The sequence below is a fragment of the Chiloscyllium plagiosum genome, unplaced genomic scaffold, assembly GCF_037043375.1.
Source record: "Chiloscyllium plagiosum isolate Xiang-an unplaced genomic scaffold, Cpla_swu_hap1 HiC_scaffold_6, whole genome shotgun sequence".
Taxonomy (NCBI): domain Eukaryota; kingdom Metazoa; phylum Chordata; class Chondrichthyes; order Orectolobiformes; family Hemiscylliidae; genus Chiloscyllium; species Chiloscyllium plagiosum.
The window spans coordinates 3,192,156-3,217,621 of NW_028270144.1; the positions used below are offsets into that span (position 1 = coordinate 3,192,156).

The 25,466-nt window shown below is 41.0% G+C and overlaps 1 protein-coding gene across 9 annotated transcripts; it reads right to left on the reverse strand.

Moving 5' to 3' along the window:
* Positions 1 to 785: 785 nt before the first annotated feature.
* Positions 786 to 25,412, reverse strand: LOC122550427 (betaine-homocysteine S-methyltransferase). Of its 9 annotated transcripts, none has more exons than XM_043691147.2 (9): positions 25,284 to 25,406; positions 16,322 to 16,389; positions 10,642 to 10,814; positions 8,921 to 9,024; positions 7,570 to 7,731; positions 5,503 to 5,708; positions 4,608 to 4,699; positions 3,668 to 3,744; positions 786 to 1,398 (listed from the first exon to the last, which is right to left on the reverse strand). In XM_043691147.2, the coding sequence occupies exons 1-9, from the start codon at positions 25,359 to 25,361 to the stop codon at positions 1,345 to 1,347; spliced, it is 1,014 nt and encodes a 337-aa protein (XP_043547082.1). In that variant the 5' UTR covers positions 25,362 to 25,406; the 3' UTR covers positions 786 to 1,344. The 9 variants fall into 9 exon arrangements, 8 of the variants coding, with proteins under 8 accessions (XP_043547082.1, XP_043547083.1, XP_087843973.1 ...); XM_087987847.1 differs by lacking the exons at positions 786 to 1,398; positions 3,668 to 3,744 and adding exons at positions 3,751 to 4,343; positions 16,843 to 17,145 and having other exon boundaries at positions 25,284 to 25,367; XM_043691148.2 differs by lacking the exon at positions 4,608 to 4,699.
* Positions 25,413 to 25,466: the final 54 nt, after the last annotated feature.

A 25,466-nucleotide genomic window follows, 5' to 3' on the forward strand; every position in this document is an offset into this window, starting at 1 on the left:
TATTAATCTTTTCATAAAGTTCAAACATTTTTAGAACATGTAAATAAGGTGAATATCCATCTTATGATTTTTGATTATTTGAACAGAACTTCTTTCAAAGACTGCAGAACAAAACCCTTTTGGATGTATTATGCTCCATAAAACAATATCTAAGACAGTTACCTTGTTCAATGCTGGAGGCAGAACAATTAAATAATTTTTATAATTATTGCAGGCTGATGCTAGAGAAAAGAACCTTCGGTACTAATTGTGGCATTGCTAAAGTGAGGTGTAAGCATCTATTATACTCACATGGTCTGATTGAGCCAAATGGCCTATTATTTTTGTTGCACATTGTGAATCCATAATCTTCTGACTGTGCTACAGTGATTGCCTAATCCTGTATCTAATATGGCACAACAGTGCAGTGCATCAATTGGACCTTCTATCAATATGATATTCTTGTCGTGCCCTAAAGTAGGCAGCTGTTAGCTGAGGATGGCAGCTCTGTTAAATAAATCTACACACTCCTGTCAGAGACCACTTTGTAACTTACCTGGGTAGAGTGTTGATGTTCTCTCCTCAATGTTTTGTGCATTGACTGCTTAAATAAGTCAATGTCTTGTTCTGCAAGTCAACACCTCCAAGAGAAAAATATCAATATCTTACAGCAGAGAGCCATTAAGGTTTATGCCTTGGACAATTGGGTAACACTGTCTTTATAATGGGCAATTGCTTGGTCCTGCATTTTGGAACTAAAATTAGGGGATTAACGCCTCATTCAACATGTCTGAGTGATACAAGGCCAAACTAAACTGAAATTTTATTATCAAATCAGTTACATTGAAATTTCCAGAAGATTCATTGAAAGTACACAGTGCTTTGTCCATTGCAACACTGAGCCATAGTACAGCAATTATATCACAAAGCTATTAACTCCTTGACTAGTCAGGAAATTAGTTTGCCATTTTTAAACAAGTATCTAATATTTAAAATTGACACCTCACTCATTCAAAAATGGTGATAAATCCTCCCACAACAATTCAGTTTATCATGGAATATTAATGCTGTTCCATGGAACTATTGATGCTTAAATATAGTAAGGAAATTACTATAAAGCTAGCTTTTTTAAGTAATATCGTTGCTGTTGATCAAATGCTATTTACAAAGTCTATAAAAATCAGCTTTTTGAGACATTCCAAATTAAAACTTTGAAAGATCAAAGTCTGCTATCATCCATTTGAAGATTAGATCAACACAATTGGAGTTGAACAATAGGCCAGAAGAATTAGTCGCAATAAATGTCCACAGCATTCACATTGTTCTTGCCAATATTCGAAGCTCAATCATGTGACAAATCCAGTGTTAGGGTAGCTCGTAGCTCTGCGATATCAGCTGGAGTAGTTCTGCAACAGCCACCTATAACAGATCAGTATTTTCAATAATACTGAAGAATTGACCTCACTGCATATCTATAAATAAAGCTCAGGCATCCAATGCTTCAAGAAACATCCAGCTTAATTATATAGCTATTTAGTCAACATGCAAGATGGTACAAAATAGTTATGCTTAGCATCATGATTGCAAAGGGTTGTACAGCATTTGAAACAGACCTAAAAATAATAGCTAAGACAATATTACTGCTTCATATAAGGAATGCCTATTTCAGTTCATCCACAAGCATATGTATTCTCTGATGGTGTTGTTTATTAAGATTAGTAAATAATCCTCTCATCTCTGAATTTTGTAATCACAGTCAAAGCAATGATGGGAATATTGAAGCTAATTTGTAGGATCCTTACATTCAGGAAGCAGAGTTTGCTTAGTGTCCAGATCTCCAGTGCTCTCCATTGACCCCAATGAATAGTGACAAAGGAGAACAATCTGAGAGATTTGGTTAAAAATCACACAATACCAGGTTATAATCCAACAGGTTGATATGGAAGCACTAGCTCCTTCATGAGGTAGCCGTGGGACAGAATCCTGTGATGCACATTTTAGTCGGGCACCCATCTCTCAGCTCATGTTTAATAATGAATAAGGAACAACTTCAGAATAGAACAAATGGCTCTGCATATTCATATAGCACGCATACATATGCCCAAGCATTTCAACAGTGATTTACTTTTGAATTGATAGGAAGGTCCTTTATTTAATACTTCATTTCAAAGGTGGTATCTCTTGGGATCAGGGAGGCGTGTCCTAAGTACAATGATTCGGAGTATTCTTCAAGAGACATATCAAACAGACATTTTAAAATATATGGAATCTTTGTGGATTAAGAGAATTCCAGTAGCTTAAAAATAATCAATTCTGGTGCGGAGCTGCGAGGTGACCTTATAGAGGCTTATAAAATCACATGTGGCATAGATAAGGTGAATAGCAAAGGTCTTTTCCCTCAAGTAGGGGAGTTCAAAACTAGAGGGCTTAGGTTTAAGGTGAGATTTAAAAGTGAACTGAGGAGCAACCTTTTCCACACAAAGGGTGGTGCAAATATGAAATGAACTGCCAGAAGTGGTAGATGCAGGTATAGTTACAATATTTAAAAGACATTTATACAGGGGCATGAATAGGAAAGGTTTGGCGGGATGTGAGCCAAATGGGACAAGTTTTGTTTTGGGAAATCTGGTCGGCATGGGTAAGTTGGACCAAATGGTCTGTTTCTGTGCTGTATGACTCTATGACTATTTGCTTTCCCATGATCATCCCTAGTTACCAGCATAGTGAACTTTTAGTCCCCATTGGAAGCTGTGTTGTAAAAGGGAAGGGCAGAACTTTATTCACATTGTTATCTCTCAAGGCCCTCTAAGTCCTTACTACTTTTTAAGGTCCACCTTTTGGCCAGGGTTTTCGTCACCATATATAATAACTCCTTATTTGGCTTGGTGTCCATTTTTGTTTGAAACACTTCTGAGAAGTATCTTGAGGCATATTTTATATACTAAAAATGCTACATAAATGAAAATTCTTGTTGTTAAATGGTTACAGTCAACATTTAAAGGCAGATTGTTACTTAACATATGGAGTTAGCAGTTGTTACAGTCTTATATTTTAAGCTGTTCCAAAGGTTATATATTCAAAAGGGTAGGTAGCAAACACAAGCATAAATAGAAGAAATAGAAACAAAATGAAGAGATTGAATAAAGCAGACACCTTATCTTTTAAAATACAGGTCTACTCTCCAGTGGAGAGCTTATGTAGTGTTGATGCACTGTTTCCTTTCAGTTTAAAGGCTGGAGAGGTATGTAGAGAGGTGGAATCGTTTGGTAATCAGTGTATGTGCTCTTATGCTTATGCCTGTAGATGAACTTTGTAAAGGAAAAGAGGTAGATACAAGAATATTCTATGGCAATTTGTTTAATAATGATTAGTAAAGACACAAAACATTTATTTGAATCAAAGTATTTCAGATGCTGAAGATCTGAAATAAAAACCAAAGTGCTGCAGAAACTCAGCAGGTCTGGCAGCATCTTTGGAAACAGAAACAAAGTTAATGCTGAGTGCAATATAAAACCTATCCAATGGGGTTCCCATGGAGAAGAGTAATATTTGACACAAAGTTAACTCTGTTCCTCTCCCCACAGATGCAGCCAGACCTGCTGAGTACTTCAGCCTTTTGTTTGTATTTATTTGTTCTTGTTACTGCCTCTGGTTACACTCGTACAAACTCAAGTTTCTAAAAACTTACCAATCCATTTAGCACCAAGCTCTTTCCATTCCAATGCAAACTTTGCAAGTTGGTTGTTGACTGGTTTTCTCTCCCAGCTGGAAATATAATTTATTGGAAACACAACATGAAGAAATCTATAGCCTCGGCATTATACAGCACACAGAGAAAGGAATAAAAAGTTATTTTCTGTTTTAGTTTCATAGCACATCATTTATCTAAACTTCTGGCCACTGTCTCCTAAATATAAAGTTGCATGAAAATAATCCAACAATGTGTCTTATAAAACAGAAACAATATTTTATCTTAATTAATCATAACTAAGTGAGATCAAATGCAATTGTGAATTCCTATAAATTATTTCTATCCACTTCATTCCAGATTAATTATTGTAACACTTTTCAGGTTTAACATATTTGCAAATTTGGGTTGAATCAGATATTTTCTGAGGTTCAATGATGTTAGTCACACTCCTATGGATGGTTTGATTCCCCGTGCCTTGCAGAAATTAGCTTTCACCGTTTTACACCTACTAATGGGACATTGACTCGCTTCTGTGTAGCATTTGCCCATGTTTTTAAAAGTGTGTTATGACGTTGAAGTAGTGTACTGTACCTTTCAGAGAGTGAAAGATATTTTGCAGAGAAGTTGCAGGCACTTGTCATGTGACTGACTCGCAGTCTCAGTGCACTGGAAACTGGAAAATATGTAACATTTAGCTATAAACTAGATACCTCAATTGTTTTGACCACCATTTGAATTTAACCAGTTTAAATTATGCCTCAGGATACTAAAACCCAATCAAATTTGAATTTTACTGTTTTGCCAACATCAAACCAATGTGACAATCCGATGCTTGAGGTATTAAAAAAAAGCCAGCATTTTGAGAGTTAGCCAGAAACAGAGTGACAAACTGCCATCTAGAGAGACTGCTAATCAAACCACTCTCAATCAAAGTTACCTTTTTCACATGAAACGTCTTTGCAACAAAAGACCGAAGATGACCCAGGGAGATCTTCAGCCAAAAGAAGACAGATGCCGCAACGACAGCCGCTGTTTGGTTTCAAAAATTAAGTTGATGTAAATTTAATAGGGGCTTTTATTAAATCAGTATATTGTTATAGAGTTGGAGGTAGATAACAGCCCTTAAAGAGAAAGGAGGCTTAGAGTTGTAAATAGTTGTTGTTTAATGTGCACTTTTAGAGTTAAAGAATAAAATTGATATTTTTCTTTAAATAGTGGAATTTGGGGAGTTCTCTGTCACTCACACTTGAACAGATTACGAGCTGAGGTGAGCTTTTCTGTGTTTGGTTTAGTTTGCAGAAGGGTTCACTGCTGTGCTGTAACAAGTGAACCAAGTTAACAGGAGTTAAGGCATCAACTAAACTACTGGCAAGCTGATTTATTCAGTGATTAGAGAAACATCAAGTGAAATGAAAGTGACTTGGTTCTTCAGTTTAAGTTCTGTTTGCACACATTTGTACTGTTATCCAAGAATGGTCACAGCCACCCACCTTTACCATTGAAAATTCAGCTCCCGTTCCCAATCATTCATGGCTAATCATACTTGCAACTGCGCATTAATGTCCACGAATAGTAATTGATCTTTGCAATATCAGAAAGATTACTATGATTGGGAAACTAAAGGTTGAGAATCTGCATTGCACTTAAATCAATAGTCTAACTTAAAGCTAAATGTTTTGAAGAACTATGAATTAATATTTCACACCATGTCAAGCAAATAAACAGGACTAACCTGCTGAAAGAGATTTAGAAGAATTAAAAGTTTTGCTAGTTTTAAAAATAGTCACTACTTATACAAACTGTTTCTGTAGTTGTTGAAATAAATTACATACTGTGTATTAGGATTCCATGTTTCGCCACTGTTGGGATATACAATCCATCCTATTTTGGTACCCCTAGTTTTATTGGCACTCATAAGGAGTGGACTAATTATATCAGGACAGCAGCAGTTTATTCCAACAGCCACCAACTGATCAGATTTAATTGGAAATTTCACTGCATCATCAAAGTTCTCTCCATGGGAAATACATTTCCCATCCTGAAATATAGATTGAAATAAAGATTAGAAATGAAGGTTAAAATTACAATGCAGATTCATACTCAGTCCCAGTAATTCTCAGAATAAAACTGCAATCTGTATGTGAAATAATGAGAGATTGAAGGAGTATTTTAACTGTAGATTAGCCTGTTGATAATTGCCCAGCTTGTTTTACACATATCTTGGCACAGCCCATCTCCAGGCTGTTTAGATGGTCAGAGGGCAATCCAATGCATCCAATAGAAAGGCCTGGGAGTAGCGCAGGAAATTGTGCAGGCAGAAGCAGCCCTCATTATTCTTCTGGATCCTAAAACCAGCACTAGTGAGTCAGGCAATTGAAAACTGATCTTTCCACAATGCCTCTCTTGCCAGAGATTTTTCGACTGAGCTAAGCACCCCTGGTATTTGTCTAGAGTGGGTCACTAGAACTGCAAATGATTTTAGGAAGTATGGGGCTAGATTTAAGCCCAATACCAATGTTTTAAAAATAAAGTCTCCACTCAGTTACCTTGGTGTCTGCTCCAATGGGGACAGTCTGATGTCCCAGCAATAACCAGCACTCCTGCAAGATGCTCCTGCACCCACAGAACTACCAGCCACCCAATAAAGGGCTTTCCATGGAGCCAGTACTTCCTGATCCTGAGGGGGGAAATCCCAGCTCCAGCTATTGCCATAAAATGGATTGTTAATGACTATGTGGCAGCTGATGACCCCTAGGCCAGACTCAACATCAACACCTTAGGCAGAGGTTGGGGGATAGAAATCTAGTCAATGGTTATTGAGTAAGAACTTTGTTGGTTCTGCTTCTCCTCTAATTCCAGCAGATGGACAGAGTTAAAACTCCCCTTCGAGCTTTCTTTGGCTGAACTCAGATGTATTTTCGAATAAAGTTTACAATTTTTAGCCAGGCTTTCAAACAATCATTATAAAAAGTGCTTTTCTGTAGGAGGAAGTATTGTTCAAAATAAATTTGCCGTGGTTTGATATAATGACAGAAAAGTCTTTATTTTCAACTGTTCTATTCTTTCTTTACAAGAGATGCAGTGTTAGAACAGACACTTTTATTTTACTGTGTAAAATATCCTAATGGCATTTAGTATTCCAAGAACATTCATAACCATAAAAAGCATTAAACACTTAAGTGCAATTTTTCTAATTATAAACCTCACAAGAGATGTCAGAGTCATTCAGCTGATCTAGTTTATTCCTCACTCATTGTCTCATCCGTGGCTCAAGCCCTGGGCTGTTTGCCTAAATGTTGACCTACAGACCATCACAGACATCACTCCTATGTGAAGAAATACTTTGTAACATAATTTCTGAACTTGACCTTTACCCGATTGTATCTGTGGGCTGGATATTACATGTCCTTACTAAGGCTGAAGGAGAGGGGTGAGGGCTGGATGCAAAATCAGTCAGGTGCACAGCACACTGCTAATCATCCACTTCCAAATTTACCCCGTAACAGTGAAGGGGGGGGGGGGGAGGGGAGCTGTTTTGTTAAAAACTCAAGTTACCCTCACACTTTAAAAGGAGCTGGTTGCCTGTTTTTTTCCCTCTTTGCTCTTAACACAGCCAGAAGCATGGGGGAGGTGTGCTATTTCTGGAGAGTGGCCTTTTCTCATCGAAGGCACCCAAGAAGATAATACATCTCCTCCCTATCAACACAAACAACAAATCTGAACCTCCCTAGCCTCCTCCATATGGTAGGCAAACATCCTGCCCAATAACCCCTTGACTTATCTCTCTCTGGGATCCATGGCTGTTTTACTTGTGAGCGTGCCTACGATCAAGGCAGCATCCATTCCTGAACCCTTGTCCAATATGCCAAATTCTTCGGGTTCAGACTATACCTCAGTACCTTGGCAGAAAATGACAACCAAGCTTTAGCGTTAGGAAATTCCCTAAGAAGTTCCACCAGAGCTTCTCCTTCTTTCTGACTGGGAATTGTTTCCATAGCAATGAGATCCACTCCTGCAGTTATCAAAGACTGCATCTGAGGTCGATGCCAAGCCTTTAGTTCCTGTAACAAGCAACAAAAGATTGGATTCATTTATGAAATGATTTTAAAATTCTCCATGTGAACACTAAGCATGTGTGAAATTTGAAAATTATATACAACTTTAACTGAATTTCACTTTTTAGAAGATATTTTCTATTACACCACCATACAACTAGTCTATACTTTTCCAAGGAAGTAAAATCAGGCAAAGATATTGACTAGATTTCCATTCTTTCTGTTGCTGATCTAAATATTTACCTTTCCAGAACTAAGCTTTACAAATGTTTTAAAAAAGAAAATACAATATTTTTATCATAATAATAGTTTAGTCTCCCAAAATTTTAAATGTTAGGACAACAAATACAATGATTCAATCCTTTAAGGAATGAAAGAGACTAGTTACACAAGTATCAGTTTGGCATCCATGTCTCTTTCTGGCCAAGAACTCTCATATTTAAGACATTTGAATCAAGTGTTGGCAACCAGCATTCATAGAAACTCAAATCTGGAGTCGGCCATTTGACCCATTGAGCCTGCTCCATCATTCATAACTGATCATTTAACAACCAGTTTTCATGCAGCTGGTTAGATGGCTGGCTTGTATGCAGACTGACGCCAATTGCATGCGTTAATTCCTGCACTGAGCTGAGGTGACCATGAAGGACTTTCCTTCTCAACCTTTCCCCTTGCCTGTGGCATGGTGACCCTCAGGTTAAGCCACCACCAGTTGTCTCTCTAATGAGAAAGCAGCCCTATGGTCTGGTAGGATATGGTGACTTTACATTTTACCATTATACTGCTGTTCGATATTTCCTATCAATGTGGTCAAGTTCACATTTTCCCACATCAGTTTTTGCATTATACATTCATCACGCTATACCTTTATGCAAATTTGGTTGTGACTCAAATGCTGAGCTCATGCTTTTCAAATTAGCCCCTACCTGTATGTACTCCCTATGCAGAACCTCTTTTGTAGTCCCATTTGGCATAGGCAGGAACTTCAGGTTTCATTTCCACATGCACTTTCCCAAGTTGTTATAATTCACAACCTTTAGTCCAGTACAATAATCATTATATGTGTCTTTTTTGTCAAACTTAAACATCTAAAGATACAACATATGAATATATCAAAGAATACCCTGTACAGATACAGATAATTGAATACCTTATCAGTCATTCATATAAGATCATACAAGATTTGAGCCAATACCTCTTTAGTCATCGAATCAACATAATTTCCTGAGTATTCAGAACGATCATGCAGAAAAACTCCATAAGGCCCAATGGAACCTGCAATGAGAGGTTTTCTCCTCTCTCAGAATCACAAAATATTTTAATCAAATTATTAAGTTAACATGAAGACCTAAAATTAATTATATAGATAAAAATACTTGCAGAAAGGGCTAACAAATCTACCTTGTGAAGAACTTAGCTATTCTTATCAGTAAATTCCTGGGCTCAACCCCCATCTTGAGATGTTAATTATGCACAGTTTATTGGCAAGGGTACCACACTTAAGCATTGTGGAGAAACAACCTTTATTCCCAATCATTGTCATTACTATATGACCCTTGCTAAAGTGGGCATGTATGTGCTGAGTTACAACAAGATCAGGCTTGGCTGTGTTGCTTTGCATAATCAAATAGCCTGCTGACAGTCACCGTTAAAACACACACCTAAGTTGGAATCACTTTACCAAAGCACTGAAAGGAACATTCTTTACACAATACTTCTGTTATGTATCAGTGCTTTCAAAAAAGAATGAGAAAATACTGGAAAAAGTAAACAAGTACAAAATAAAACTTGGAAATATCTACTGGATATAAGACAAATCCACTAAATTGCATCATATTAATTCTTTCTGTAATATTACAAAACTTGTTCAGAGTGATGATCTCCTCACTCCACTGTTTTTGATAGCTGTCAAAAATATATGCACAGAAAGAGGCCATTCTGCCTATTACATTCATACAAGCTCTCTGCAACAGCAAGCAACTTATATTGTTCATCTAACTTTTCCACATAATCCACCAAACCTTTCTTCATTGGATTACGATCCAACTTTCTTTTGAAAGCCGTAATAGAATCTGCCACCACATTCCCAGATAGTGCTTTGCAGATCCTAACCACTCATTATGAAAAAAAGGCTTTGTTTCATGCTGCCATTGCTTCTTTTGATAATCATGTTGAATTGGTCTCAGCTGGTTGCCAGTTCTCTGACCAATGGGAGCAGTCTTGCCCTATATCCTCTGCACAGGCCCTCCATGAATTTTAAATAGGTCTACAAAATCTCTTTCCATACGTCTCTTCTCCAAGAACAACAGCTCTAGTTTCTCGGTTCCTCGTCTCTGGACCCATTCTCCGGAGTCTTTACAACACTTCTAATGCATTTTTATCTCCAAGTCTTGGCCCAGAGAAATAGAGGCAATACTCCAGTCAAGGGCAAATTCTGTGTTTGCTATAAACTTATCATAACTTCCTCATTTATTCTCTAAGTCCCTCTTTAGAAAACCCAGGATCCCATTTGTTTTATTAACCATTCCTTCAGCTCCATTGCAATCTGCAATGAAAAATGCACTAAGTCTGCAGATGCCTTCACTCCAGCATCCCCTTTAGAACACTTGTCATTTACAGCTGTTGGGAACAGGAATTGTTTTCAAATTTGTAATACATCGGGTCTGTGCCAACAACTTGACAAAAATTACATATTAAAATTACACACTAACATTGGTCATTAAAATATGAAGAATTTACAAACTCAAAGCAATAATTCAAAGCATCATGTCATAGACTGGGAAGTATAGATTTACATTTTGCTTCTCAATTTATTTTTAAAAATACTTGCAAGGCTTCAATATGGGTGAAGACCAAGTCTGAAAGCAAATCTGAACGTTGTTAAAAATACAATGCCAACCAAAGCTGCAAACGTACCAGAATTTCTGGATTCTGAGAGAAACTCAGCAACAGCCTCTTTGGCGAGATATACACCTGACTGTAAAAGCTGAGCTGCCTCCTCGGATTTTAAATCAAGATACTTAACAAATCCTGCCAGAGTTGCCTGGTATGTGGCTGTGGTAATAACATCGGCACCACTAGAAAGGTACCTAGAAGTGAAACAATAATTCTGAAAACTATTTTGAAGTACAAAGATACTAATTGAATAATATAAGTCTATATGCAATGCCATATTAACTTCACAATATGATGGATTTTTCATTAGAAATGCCCAAGGTTAGGAAGGTGATATTTGCTTGGAGGTGCAGTGCAGGATTAGAATGAATTTGTTGTAATGGTGTTTACTAAAAAAGGGTTATATTCAAAATATTGATAGAAATGGGGGTAGTACTGGATACATAAAGGATAGGGTGGAAGTTGGTAGCCATCCTTTCCATTTCATGCTGCCTATGCTTTAAGTAGGTAAGTACCTGACCCACATGCTGTGCATTCCTGTATACCAAAAGAGGTGGATACAACAGAAAGGCCTCCCATAATTTTCTAATCACAGATTGCAGAACCACTGAACTGTTACAGCACAGAGGCCATTCAGCCCACTGTGCCTGCACCAGCTCTTCACACAAGCATCATTGCCTTGTGCCAATCTCCTGCTTTTCCACCCAAATCCTTGCACACTATTTCTATTCAAGTAATCATCCAATGTTATCTTGAATGCCTCAATTGAATCTGCCTAAATTACATTCCCAGGCACTTCATTCCATATCTTAACAACTTGTTATGTAAAGAAATGTTTTCTCACATCAGCCTTGCTTCATTTGCACAACATTTTGACACAATGCCCTCTCATTCTTTTTGCTTTTATTAGTGGAAACAGCTTTTCCCCATCTGCTCGGTCCAGTCTGTGCATGAACTTGAAAACCTGTCTGATCTCCCCTCGGGTTTCTTCTTTCCAAGGAGAACAGTCCAACCTTCTTGGAACCATTCTTGTAAATTGTCTCAACGCTCTCTCCAATGCTTCTTGCCTAAATATGGGGGTGGTGTTAGCTATGCTTCCTGAAGTCAACCCTATCTAGGATCCCAGTTCATTTGCACATAGGTCAAATTCAAGATTATTTATTTATCAACAACAATATAGTTCAGCTAGATCTAAAATAGCACTTTATATACCAGACAGAAAAGTGAATTTTACATTATTAAAAAGTCTCTGCATCTCTCAAGTTCATAACAATTCCAATTGAGACATTTTTCCAATTCAGCCACTATCTACGCAGTGGCTCTTCCAAGTCAGATTGTCAATTTTGTGCCAAGCAATGTTGAACTTGGACAATTTTGACAATCGTGGGACCACTGGATTAAAGTAGGTCCACAATCACTTCAGTCAACAAACCTAGGGTCCCAGTTTGCTAGCATTTCACCTATATTCCTCTAATCCTCCCTATTCATGTACCCATCCAGATGCCTTTTAAACCTTGTTATTGTACCAGCCTCCACCACTTCCTTTGGCTGCTCATTCCATACACGCACCATCCTCTGCGTGAAAAAGCTGTCCATTAGGTCCCTTTTAAGTCTTTCCCCTCAGCTTTAACCTATGCCTTCTAGTTTTGGACTCCCCTGCCCTGGAGAAAAGACTTTAGCTATTCACCCTATCCATGCCCGTCGTGATTTAATAAACCTTTATATTCTATCATTCTATATAAATGCATGTACTTTCTTGCTGAGTTATACAAAATAAAGTCCCAGGATAGGTGCTGAGTGATTTAAGTCAACTGTGATATAAATGCAGCCTGCCAACATTCACTGTCTGGGTAGAAATGTCTGGCAGCAGCACATAAATAATAGCACCTGGGTGGGGATGCTGAATGTTTACATGCATCTACAAGGCAGGGTCCACCACTGGTCAGCTCCTCCAGAAAAAGGAAAAAAACCTCCATCAAGGATTTAAGGTCTTCTCAGACTGGCTGACAGAACAAGCAGAAATTTAAGAGGAGGAGAACATTTATCACAGTAAATTAAAATATTTGTGGAAAGATGTTGGCTAAAGGGATTGCAATGAAAACAGAACATTAGTTAGGCAGGAGGATATTACAGGACATCAATAGTAACATGAATAGCAGCCATCACTTATGCACTATACAACCAAGGCAAAAGCAATTTGAAAGCCATTAAGACTACAACTTAACTTAATGGAAATATAATATAATTAATGGATCTTAATCAAATAAACTCTCTGCACACCAGTTCTCCAGAAATCCTTTTTGGACACAGGAATGCTCACTGAGCTAAAAACTTGACCACAGCCAAATACAGTACTGCTGCTCGGATGCTGCCTGAACTGCTGTGCTCTTTCAGCACCACTCATCCAGAATCTGGTTTCCAGCATCTGCAGTCAAATACATACTGCCAATGCAGATTCAGGAACTGCTGCTGAAACTCACCTACCTCCACAGGTTCTGACAGCTCTGCTAAGAGTTTCCAACTTGATCCACTTTTGTTTGATATTCCCAGAATCTGCTTTTTTTGTGGATAATGACACCTCACGTTTAACATACTCCTATCCACTCATGTAGAACAGACTCAGCTAACCAACTCCTATCCACTCGCACACAATAGACTGAGCTAACCAACTCCTATCCACTCGCACACAATAGACTGAGCTAAACAACTCCTATCCACTCGTGCACAATAGACTGAGCTAACCAACTCCTATCCACTCGTGCACAATAGACTGAGCTAACCAACTCCTATCCACTCGTACACAATAGACTGAGCTAAACAACTCCTATCCACTCGTGTACAATAGACTGAGCTAAACAACTCCTATCCACTCGTGTACAATAGACTGAGCTAACCAACTCCTATACACTCGTGCACAATAGACTGAGCTAACCAACTCCTATCCACTCGCGTACAATAGACTGAGCTAACCAACTCCTATCCACTCGCGTACAATAGACTGAGCTAACCAACTCCTATCCACTCGCGTACAATAGACTGAGCTAAACAACTCCTATCCACTCGCGTACAATAGACTGAGCTAACCAACTCCTATCCACTCGTGTACAATAGACTGAGCTAACCAACTCCTATACACTCGTGCACAATAGACTGAGCTAACCAACTCCTATCCACTCGCGTACAATAGACTGAGCTAACCAACTCCTATCCACTCGCGTACAATAGACTGAGCTAACCAACTCCTATCCACTCGCGTACAATAGACTGAGCTAAACAACTCCTATCCACTCGCGTACAATAGACTGAGCTAACCAACTCCTATCCACTCGTACACAATAGACTGAGCTAAACAACTCCTATCCACTCGTGTACAATAGACTGAGCTAAACAACTCCTATCCACTCGTGTACAATAGACTGAGCTAACCAACTCCTATACACTCGTGCACAATAGACTGAGCTAACCAACTCCTATCCACTCGCGTACAATAGACTGAGCTAACCAACTCCTATCCACTCGCGTACAATAGACTGAGCTAACCAACTCCTATCCACTCGCGTACAATAGACTGAGCTAAACAACTCCTATCCACTCGCGTACAATAGACTGAGCTAACCAACTCCTATCCACTCGCGTACAATAGACTGAGCTAACCAACTCCTATCCACTCGCGCATAATAGACTGAGCTAAACAACTCCTATCCACTCATGTACAGACTGAGCTAACCAACTCCTATCCACTCGCGTACAATAGACTGAGCTAACCAACTCCTATCCACTCGCGTACGATAGACTGAGCTAACCAACTCCTATCCACTCGCGTACAATAGACTGAGCTAACCAACTCCTATCCACTCGCGCATAATAGACTGAGCTAAACAACTCCTATCCACTCATGTACAGACTGAGCTAACCAACTCCTATCCACTCGCGTACAATAGACTGAGCTAACCAACTCCTATCCACTCGCGTACGATAGACTGAGCTAACCAACTCCTATCCACTCGCGCATAATAGACTGAGCTAACCAACTCCTATCCACTCGCGTACAATAGACTGAGCTAACCAACTCCTATCCACTCGCGCATAATAGACTGAGCTAAACAACTCCTATCCACTCATGTACAGACTGAGCTAACCAACTCCTATCCACTCGCGTACAATAGACTGAGCTAACCAACTCCTATCCACTCGCGTACAATAGACTGAGCTAACCAACTCCTATCCACTCGCGCATAATAGACTGAGCTAAACAACTCCTATCCACTCATGTACAGACTGAGCTAACCAACTCCTATCCACTCATGTACAGACTGAGCTAACCAACTCCTATCCACTCGCGTACAATAGACTGAGCTAACCAACTCCTATCCACTCGCGCACGATAGACTGAGCTAACCAACTCCTATCCACTCACGTACAATAGACTGAGCTAACCAACTCCTATCCACTCTTGTACAATAGACTGAGCTAACCAACTCCCATCCACTCGTGCACAATAGACTGAGCTAACCAACTCCTATCCACTCACGTACAATAGACTGAGCTAACCAACTCCTAACCACTCGTGTACAATAGACTGAGCTAACCAACTCCTATCCACTCGCGTACGATAGACTGAGCTAACCAACTCCTATCCACTCGTGTACAATAGACTGAGCTAACCAACTCCTATCCACTCGTGCACAATAGACTGAGCTAACCAACTCCTATCCACTCGCACACAATAGACTGAGCTAAACAACTCCTATCCACTCGCGTACAATAGACTGAGCTAACCAACTCCTATCCACTCGCACACAATAGACTGAGCTAAACAACTCCTATCCACTCGTGCACAATAGACTGAGCTAAACAACTCCTATCCACTCGTGCACAATAGACTGAGCTAACCAACTCCTATCCACTCGTGCACAATAGACTGAGCTAACCAACTCCACAATCACCGTATCAAATTGAAGCTCCAAATCCTGCCACATCCAGCTGTGGAAACAACTAACTCGAAGAGGAGATGCCGCTATAATTATCCCTATTCTCAATGACATAGGGTAGCAGCACAACAGCACAAATGGCATTTGCAACACCTTCAGCCTGAACATCCTGTTTACTTCACCATAGAAACAGCTGAAGACATTGGCATTGTCCAAACTGTAGTACAGAGGACTTGCTGCATTCCTAACCAAGATGTTGCAATACAACCATAACACTGGCATCTCCACAATAATTGGAAAAATTGTTCTGTTCATGAAAACAGGACAAATCCAATTCAAATAACCAGCACCCGATCAATGGATCCTTTAATAATTGATGCAAACTATTAAAGAGTCTTTGCAAGTATCATTAAAAACAACTGCAGATTCCAGAGACATTTAAAAGAAATTACAGATTTCCCTTACTGTGCTGCTTCAAAGGTTGCCACACGTTTGCATGTAAAAGAAGTAGTGAGGGTAAGTGTGCTATTTTGCAAAAATGAAAATTTGATAAAATAAACACATTGAGTGGTGACATGGCAGTTAAGTAGAGAAGCCTAATGCACATGTAACAAATACCTCACAAAATATAAAATGTGTGTAGACATCTGCTGATGTCAGGTCCTTTCCAAGTTCACAACTCCAACAATGCAACAATTAAGCTACATTTCTAACATTGAACTAAAGAACAAAATATTCAAAAAAGTAAAAACAAAAATAGCTACTATTACCTTGCGTGCACAGTTTTGACTGCCTGTGGATTAGTTTGCAATATTCTGGCACTCCACAATGGATCATCCTATTACAAATAAAAGCATTAATTATAAGAATGCAATTCAATCTACATCTACTGTGCTATTAGTTCAAATCAGAACAATAAAAATCACTGCCAGTGAGTATATCAATCCATATGAGCCAGGTAGCCATTGTTGGTGAACTATATATAGTCAAGGGTTATACACTTCTTCCTACAGTTGCTCACTCCGAACAAAGTTATTCCAGGGGATACAGTTTTTCTCTGAATACGATATCAATGACCTTTGACCTGCTATTTCCAAAACCATGCACAATAAAACTATTTTGTCTAAGTTTCTTTTATAATAGGTTACATTAATATATCTTTTCTAGCTTTGTGCTTTCTTCTAGGTTAGTTTTGTGTAAATAGCAGGTCTCCATATCAAATTAGCTCACGTCAAAGCTCTGAGATGATAATTGTTGTGGAAAACTTATAAGATTTCATTTTAAGCCTTACCATTGCAATTTTTCTAGTCCAGCAGCAAAGAGGTAAAAGTGGAATCCTTGACTCTTGAGAGAATTTATTTGTCTGTTAGAGTCTGGACGAGGGACAGACTAAAGCTTTCTGAGCACTGTCCTGTTGTGCGGTTTTCCAGGTAGGTCGGGGCATGCTCAGGCAGTTGCTCTTGGCTCCATCCTTCACTCCTTTATTAATGTTGCCTCATAGTTGGCTGGGCTTGGGGCTGGCTCATTGTTTTCTCTCTCAATTCAAGGTTTCATCAACTCTGCAACTAGAGGCTAACTCGATGCCTGCTTAGTGCTAATAAAGAAAAAAATCCAGCAAGGCAGCAAGCAATGATCATAGTAAGTACTGAGAAAGCAGTGCACACATGCACACTCAACCTAAACATTCCAAACAAAGCTGAAAATGAAATGTCATCCGAGGAAAGCTACAAAACAGGACTACTTGTGTGCTAAAAAATGAGTGAAAGACAGAGTTAAGTAACACAACCAAAGGATCAGATCTAAACTCTGCAGAGCTGCCACATCCAGTCATGAATGATGGTGAACAATTAAACAATTCACTTAAGGAGGTGGATCCACAAATATCCCCATCCTCAACAATGAGGAAGCCCAGCAGATCAGTGCAAAAGACAAGGCTGAAACATTTGCAACATTCTTCAGCCAGAAACACTGAATAAATAATCTATCTCTGCCTCCTCCATAGGCCCCCAAAATTACAGATAAGAGTCTTCAGCCAATTCGATTCACTCCATGTGATACCAAGGTTGGAGGCACCGGATACTGCAAAGGCAACAAGCCCTGGCAATATTCCAGCAACAGTACTAAAGACACATGCTGCAGAACTTGCCACATTCCTAGTCAAGCTGTTCCAGTACAGCTAGAATACTGACCTACCTGACTGTGTCCAGGTGTGTCCTGTGCACAAAAAGCAGGACAATTCCAACCTGGCTAATTACTGCCCCATCAGTCTACACTTGATCATCAGTAAAGTGATGAAAGGGGTCATCAACAGTGCTATCAAGCAGCATCTGCACACTGATGCCAGTTTGTGATCTAACAGGGCCACGTAGCTCCTGACTTCCTTGGTTCAAACAGAATTGGTCAAAAAGGATTGAATTTCCAGAGACTGAGGTGAAAGTGACTGCCCTTACCAATCAGGACAGCACTTGACAGAGTGTGGTATCAAAAAGCCCTAGCTCAACTACAGTGAATGGAAATCAGGAGAAAACTCGCCACTGGTTAGAGTTATACAAAGCACAAAGGAGAAGATATTTCTGGCTGTTGGAGGTCAGTCATCTCAGCTCCAGGATATCTCTGGAGTTCCTCAGGATAGCGTAAGGGCCAATCGTCTTCAACTGTTTCATCGCAGACTCTTCCTCCATCCTAAGGTCAGAAGTGGGGATTTCACTGATGATTACACAATATTCAGCACCATTCATGACTCCTCAGATACTGAAGTAACCCATGATCCAAAGCAGAAATAACCAAGCTTGAGCTGACAAATGGCAAGTAATACTCACACCATTTAAGTGCTAGGCAAAAAACACATCTAACAAGGAGGAACCCAATCATTGTCCCTAGACATTCCATAACATTATCATTGTTGAATCATCCACTATCAACATCTTGGGGTTTATTATTGACCAGAAACTGAATTGGACTAATGATACAAATACAGTCTAGAGATTAGGAATCCTGCAGTGGATAACTCATCTCCTTACTTCCAAAATGTGTCTACCATTGAAAAGGCGCAAGTCAGGAGAGAGATGGAATACTCCCCATTTGCCTGGATGAGGGCAGTTCCAACAACACAAGCTTGACACAATCCAGAACAAAGCAGCTCTCTTGATTGCCATTTGCACAAAAGTCCACCCCATACACCTTTGATGCACTATAATAGTAATGTGTAGAATCTATAAGATGGGTTGCAGAAAATCACCAAGGCTCCTCTGACAGCACCTTCTAAATCAATGACCACTACCACCGAGAAGGACAAAGGCAGAAGATACATGGGACCAGCCTGTGCGAGTTTCTCTCCATACCATTCAGCATCCTGAGTTGGAAATGGAACATTGTTCTTTCAGTGTCGCTGAGTCAAATCATGGAATTCTCTCAATAGACAATAGGTGCAGGAGCAGGCCATTCAGCCCTTCGAGCCTGCACCGCCATTCAATATGATCATGGCTGATCATTCCTAATCAGTATCCTGTTCCTGCCTTATCTCCATAACCCTTGATTCCACCATCCTTGAGAGCTCTATCCAACTCTTTCTTAAATGAATCCAGAGACTGGGCCTCCACTGCCCTCTGGGGCAGAGCATTCCACACAGCCACCACTCTCTGGGTGAAGACGTTTCTCCTCATCTCTGTCCTAAATGGTCTACCCCATATTTTTAAGCTGTGTCCTCTGGTTCGGCACTCATCCATCAGCGGAAACATGTTTCCTGCTGCCAGAGTGTCCAATCCTTTCATAATCTTATATGTCTCAATCAGATCCCCTCTCAGTCTTCTAAACTCAAGGGTATACAAGCCCAGTCGCTTCAGTCTTTCAATGTAAGGTAATCCCGCCATTCCAGGAATTGACCTCGTGAACCTAAGCTGCACTCCCTCAATAGCCAGAATGTCTTTCCTCAAATTTGGAGACCAGAACTGCACACAGTACTCCAGGTGTGGTCTCACCAGGGCCCTGTACAGCTGCAGAAGCACCCATTTGCTTCTATACTCAATTCCTCTTGTTATGAAGGTCAGCATGCTATTAGCCTTCTTCACTACCTGCTGTACCTGCATGCTTGCCTTCATTGACTGGTGTATAAGAACACCCAGATCTCTCTGTACTGCCCCTTTACCTAAATTGATTCCATTGAGGTAGTAATCTGCCTTCCTGTTCTTGCCACCAAAGTGGATAACCATACATTTATCCACATTAAACTGCATCTGCCATGCATCTGCCCACTCACCTAACTTGTCCAGGTCACCCTGTAATCTCCTAACATCCTCATCACATTTCACCCTGCCACCCAGCTTTGTATCATCAGCAAATTTGCTAATGTCATTGCTGATACCATCTTCTATATCATTAACATATATTGTAAAAAGCTGCGGTCTCAGCACGGATCCCTGCGGTACCCCACTGGTCACTGCCTGCCATTCCGAAATGGAGCCATTTATCACTACCCTTTGTTTCCTATCAGCCAACCAACTTTCAATCCAATCTAGTACTTTGCCCCCAATACCATGCGCCCTAATTTTACTCACTAACCTCCTGTGTGGGACTTTATCAAAAGCTTTCTGAAAGTCCAGGTACACTACATCTACCGGATCTCCCTCGTCCATCTTCAGAGTTATATCCTCAAAAAATTCAAGAAGATTAGTCAAGCATGATTTCCCCTTCATAAATCCATGCTGACTCTGTTCTATCCTGTTACTACTATCCAGATGTGCCGTAATTTCATCCTTTATAATAGACTCCAGCATCTTTCCCACCACTGAGGTCAGACTAACTGGTCTATAATTTCCTGCTTTCTCTCTCCAACCTTTCTTAAAAAGTGGTTCCACATTAGCCACCCTCCAATCCTCAGGAACCGACACCGAATCTATCGAACTCTGGAAAATAATCACCAAAGCACCCATGATTTCTTGAGCCACTTCCTTCAGTACCCTGGGATGTAGACCATCAGACCCCGGGGACTTATCAACCTTCAGACCTAACAGTCTCTCCAACACCAAATCCTGGCAAATATAAATTCCCTTCAGTTCAGGTCCTTCAGCCACTGTTACCTCAGGGAGATTGCTTGTGTCTTCCCCAGTGAACACAGATCTGAAGTACCCATTTAATTCTTCTAACATTTCTTTGTTCCCCGTAATATATTCCCCTGTTTCTGACTTCAAGGGCCCAATTTTAGTCCTAACCATTTTTTTGCCTTGCACATACCTAAAAAAGCTTTTACTATCCTCCTTTATATTATTGGCCAGTTTACCTTACAGATTACTTACAGTGTGGAAACAGGCCCTTCGGCCCAACAAGTCCACACCGACCCGCCGAAGCGTAACCCACCCAGACCCATTCTCCTACATTTACCCCTTCACCTAACACTACGGGCAATTTAGCATGGCCAATTCACCTAACCCCTGCACATTTTTGGATTGTGGGAGGAAACCGGAGCACCCGGAGGAAACCCACGCAGACACGGGGAGAATGTGCAAACTCCACACAGAGAGTCGCCTGAGGCGGGAATTGAACCCGGGTCTCTGGCGCTGTGAAGCAGCAGTGCTAACCACTGTGCTACCGTACCTTCATACCTCATTTTTCCTCTGCGTATTTCCTTCTTAGTAATCCTCTGTTGCTCTTTAAAAGCTTCCAAGTCCTCAGTTTTCCCACTTATCTTTGCTATGTTATACTTTTTCTCTTTTAACTTTATATGTTTCTTAACTTCCCTCGTCAGCCACGGCCGCCCATGCCTCCTCCTGGGATCTTTCTTCCTTTTAGGAATGAACTGATCCTGCAACTTCTGCATTATACACAGAAATATCCGCCATTGTTCCTCCACGGTCATCCCTGCTAAGGTATTGCACCACTGAACTTTGGCCAGCTCCTCCCTCATAGCTCCATAGTTCCCTTTATTCAATGAGACCATACGAAATAAGAACAGATGTCGGTTGTTTGGCTCCACGAGCCTGTTTCACCATTCAATGGGATCATGGTTCCGATTCAACACTCTCCACCTTCACTTTCTTGCCTCTTCCCCATAACTCTTGATTCCCCGAATGATCAAGAATCATTCTCAGTCTTTATTACACACAACACTCTCTGTGGCAAGGTGTTACAAAGACTCTCAACCCTCAGTCTTAAATTGATTAACTTATTAATTGAGAATTCCGGTTCCAGACTCTCCCATAAGGGGGAAAATTCTCTCAGCATTTATTCTGTCAAGTCCCTTAAGAATCTTGTATGTTTCAATGAGACCAGCTCTCATTCTTCTTCATTCTCTGAAATAAAGTCCAAATATGTTTAACGTTTGCTTATAAGACAATCCATCCACATCTTGAATCAAGCCTTCTTTGAACTACCACCAACAAAATATCATTTTAAAAATTTCATTAAATCCCTAATGGCATTGTGGGAGTCTAGCTACCAAATGGAAGGCAGTCCAAGGGCACTATGCAGTAAAAGCCTGTGCAGTCAATGATACCAGAATCCAAAGAATGAATTAAAAAATGTCACCAGACTGCACAGGTGCAGGGGTTTTGCCTGAGATAGTCTTTCCTGGCTAGTTCAATGAATTCTGTGGTCAATGGGAATTAATTAATGGAATTCTGTAATGCTAAAATCTCAACCTACTTCTAACAGCTGTTGGGAAATTAAGAGTAAATCCAGTAACCGCAACCACTGCAGGTGGTTGGCTTGTCCCATGCAGATGCTCAGATTGATGACTTGGAGATGGACTGAGTCAACCCTGAGTCATTGAGAAAGCTAGAAGGTATAATAGATCTTGGAGATTTGCAGCTCAGGTTGTAAGCTTGCTGGCTGAGCTGGGAGATTTGTTCTCAGAAATTTCATCACCATGTTAGGTAACATCATCACTGAGCCTTCAATGAAGTGCTGATGTTCTGTCCAGCTTGCTATTTTCTGTCAGTCTGTTGTGGTGGGTAATGTCACTTCTGGTTCTTTGCCTGAGGGGTTGATAAATGGGGTCCAAATCGATATGTTTGTTAATGGAGTTCCGATTTGAATGCCAGGCCTCTAGGAATTCCCATGCATGTCTTTGTTTAGCCTGTCCCAGTCGAACTGGTGTCTCTCTTCGTCTGTTTGTAAGGATACTAGTGACAGTTGGTCATATCTTTTGGTGGTTAGTTGGTGCTCATGTATCCTAGTGGCTACTTTCCTGCTTGAGCACCAGCTAGCCACCAAAAGACATGACCAACTATCACTAGTATCCACACGCAGGGACACCAGTTCAACTGGGACAATACCTTCATCCTGGGACAGGCTAAACAAAGACACACACAGAAATTTCTAAAGGCTTGGCATTCAAACCAGAACTCCATTAACAAACATATTGATTTGGACCCATTTACTAACCTCTCAGACAAAGAACCAGGCGTGATATCACCCACCACAACAGACCAAGACAGATAAATAGCAAGCAGGACAGAACACCAGCACTTCATCAGAGGCTCACTGATGACGTCACCTCGCATGGTGATGAAACGTCCGAGAACAAATCTACCAACTCAGCCAGAAAACTTACAACCACAATCATATAGGGCAATCTTTGGGACATAGCCAATGGCTGGGACATGCTTTCCCGAAACATTTTCAGTTGAAGTGATCAAAGGCAAGTTTGCTTCAACACAGAGTCATGACTGTGTAAATGACTGTTTCTTCAGTCTCTGGGAATCCAGTTGGAATAGTTATTCAGATGCAAGTGTTTATAAGAGCTCAAAGATAACCATGGGCAGACATCAAGTTACATCAAGGGGGTAGAATCAGAGTTTTTTATTAATTTGTGGGATGTGGGTGTCACTAGCTAGCCAGCATGTATTACCTGTCCCTCGTTACCCTTGATGAGGTTTTGTAGCAATTGCTACAACTGAAAGGGTGGGGGAAGGAGGAAGGAGTATATGTAGTTAGGATGGAGCCCAGAAAGAAAAAAGTTGGGCAGTCAAAGAGTCGGTAAAAGTCAGCCTGGGAGAATGAATGGCGGCTAGTGGGGGCCATTAGTTTATTGGGCTGTTTGTGATAGCAGCCCATGTGATGTCAGGGTCTGGTGTGTGGGGATTGGGTAAGGACAATGTGGATGTGCTCAGGCCCTAAAATTATTGAATTTGATAAGAATCCAGAAGGCTGCAGGTTCCCAAGCAGGAAATACAATGTTGTTCTTCCAGCTTGTGCTGAGCTTCATTGACACTGCAGCAAATCCAAACCAGATGTTGGCCTGAGAACATAGTAGTGTTGAAATCGCAGGCACCTGTAAGGTCAGAGTAATTTTTGCAGACAGAACTTGGGTGCTGTGCAAAGCAGTCACCCAGACTACGCTTCATCTCCCCAGTGTCTCTCTCCTGCTTCCTGTAAAGACTCCATTCCATCACATCTGTTCCAATGGTGTCAACTTCAACTGGGAGCCTCTGATATGTCCACTTCTTCCTCAACCAAGGATTCCCCACCAGTGTGGTTGATGGGTCAGATACAGCTGAAGGCCCTATCTCCTACACTTTCAGCCCTCACTCCTCCTTCCCAGAACAGCGACAGTCTCAATCACCCTCACCAACCAGCATCCTCCTGCAAAAGGATTATGAGCCACAATTTCCACCACCTCCAACAGCAGCCAGACACACATTCCCCTCCCCTCCCAAGTTCCCTGTGATAAACTCTGGTCCACTCCTTCTCCAATCCCAACACCTCCCCAAAAGCCCACAGCACCTTCCCATGCAATTCACAGAAGGTATAACACCTGTTTATTCACTTCCTCCCTTCTCACTAAACAAGATTTTGGACGTAACTTTCAGATGAAGCAGCGATTTACCTGCACTTCACTCAATCTAGTCTATTGCATCCGCTGCTCACAATGTGGTCTCCTCTATATTGGGCAGATGAAACGCAGACTAGGGGGTGACCACTTTGTGAAACACCTACATTCTGTGTGCAACAATGCCCTTGAGCTTCTTATTGTCTGCCACTTTAACATACCATCATGTTTCCCTGGTCAACATCTCTGTCTTGGACTGGCTGCAGTGCTCCAGCAAAGCTGGAAGAACAACATCTCATTTTCCACTCGGGAAACCTGCAGCTTTCGGGTCTCGATGATGTGGAGGAACCGATGTTGGATTGGGGTGAACAAAGTTTTAAAAAAACACACAACACCAGGTTAGATTCCAACAAGTTGGCTCAGAAGCACTAGTTTTCAGTGTGCTCTGAAAGCTAGCGCGTCCAAATAAACCTAGCGGTGTGATTTTTAACTTCAGGACTCAATATCGAGTTCAATACTTTAGGGCCCGGACACCACCTCCTCTGATTTACCCCAACCCTAGACACCAAGCCTTGTCATCCCAAGGGCTACCATCCCACAACCATCCCATTATCGGCTCCTAACCATCTCCATTAGCAGCTCTATTCATTCTCCCAGACTGACCTTTACCCACAGTCTGCTCTCGCTTTCTCTGGGCTTCATCCGCAGCCCACCCTCAGTACAACCACCTGATGAAGGGGCAGCGCTCTGAAAGTTAGTGCTTCCAGTTAAACCTGTTGGACTATACCCTGGTGTTGTGTGATTTTTGACTTGGTCCACCCCCCCCCCATCCCTTCAGTAAATACTGGATAACCTCATGCTCGCTACAATCAGTTGTGGACCTGAAACCTTCACTCTCTGCTTTCTCTCCGCAGACGCTGACGGAGCCGCCGAGTTTTTCCAGAACGTTCCATCGCCGTCGCGGTCACCTGCAGTTTGAAGCCGACCGCCTCCAGCTCGGTCGCCAAACCGCCATCAATAACGGTCACCTCCGGCCTGCCGTCCATCTCCCCCTCACCCGTCACCGACACCGACACCGCCCGACATAAACACCCGACAATAACAACCTCCCAACTCCGTTTGACAGGGGGTGCCCCTATGAATGTGTTCCG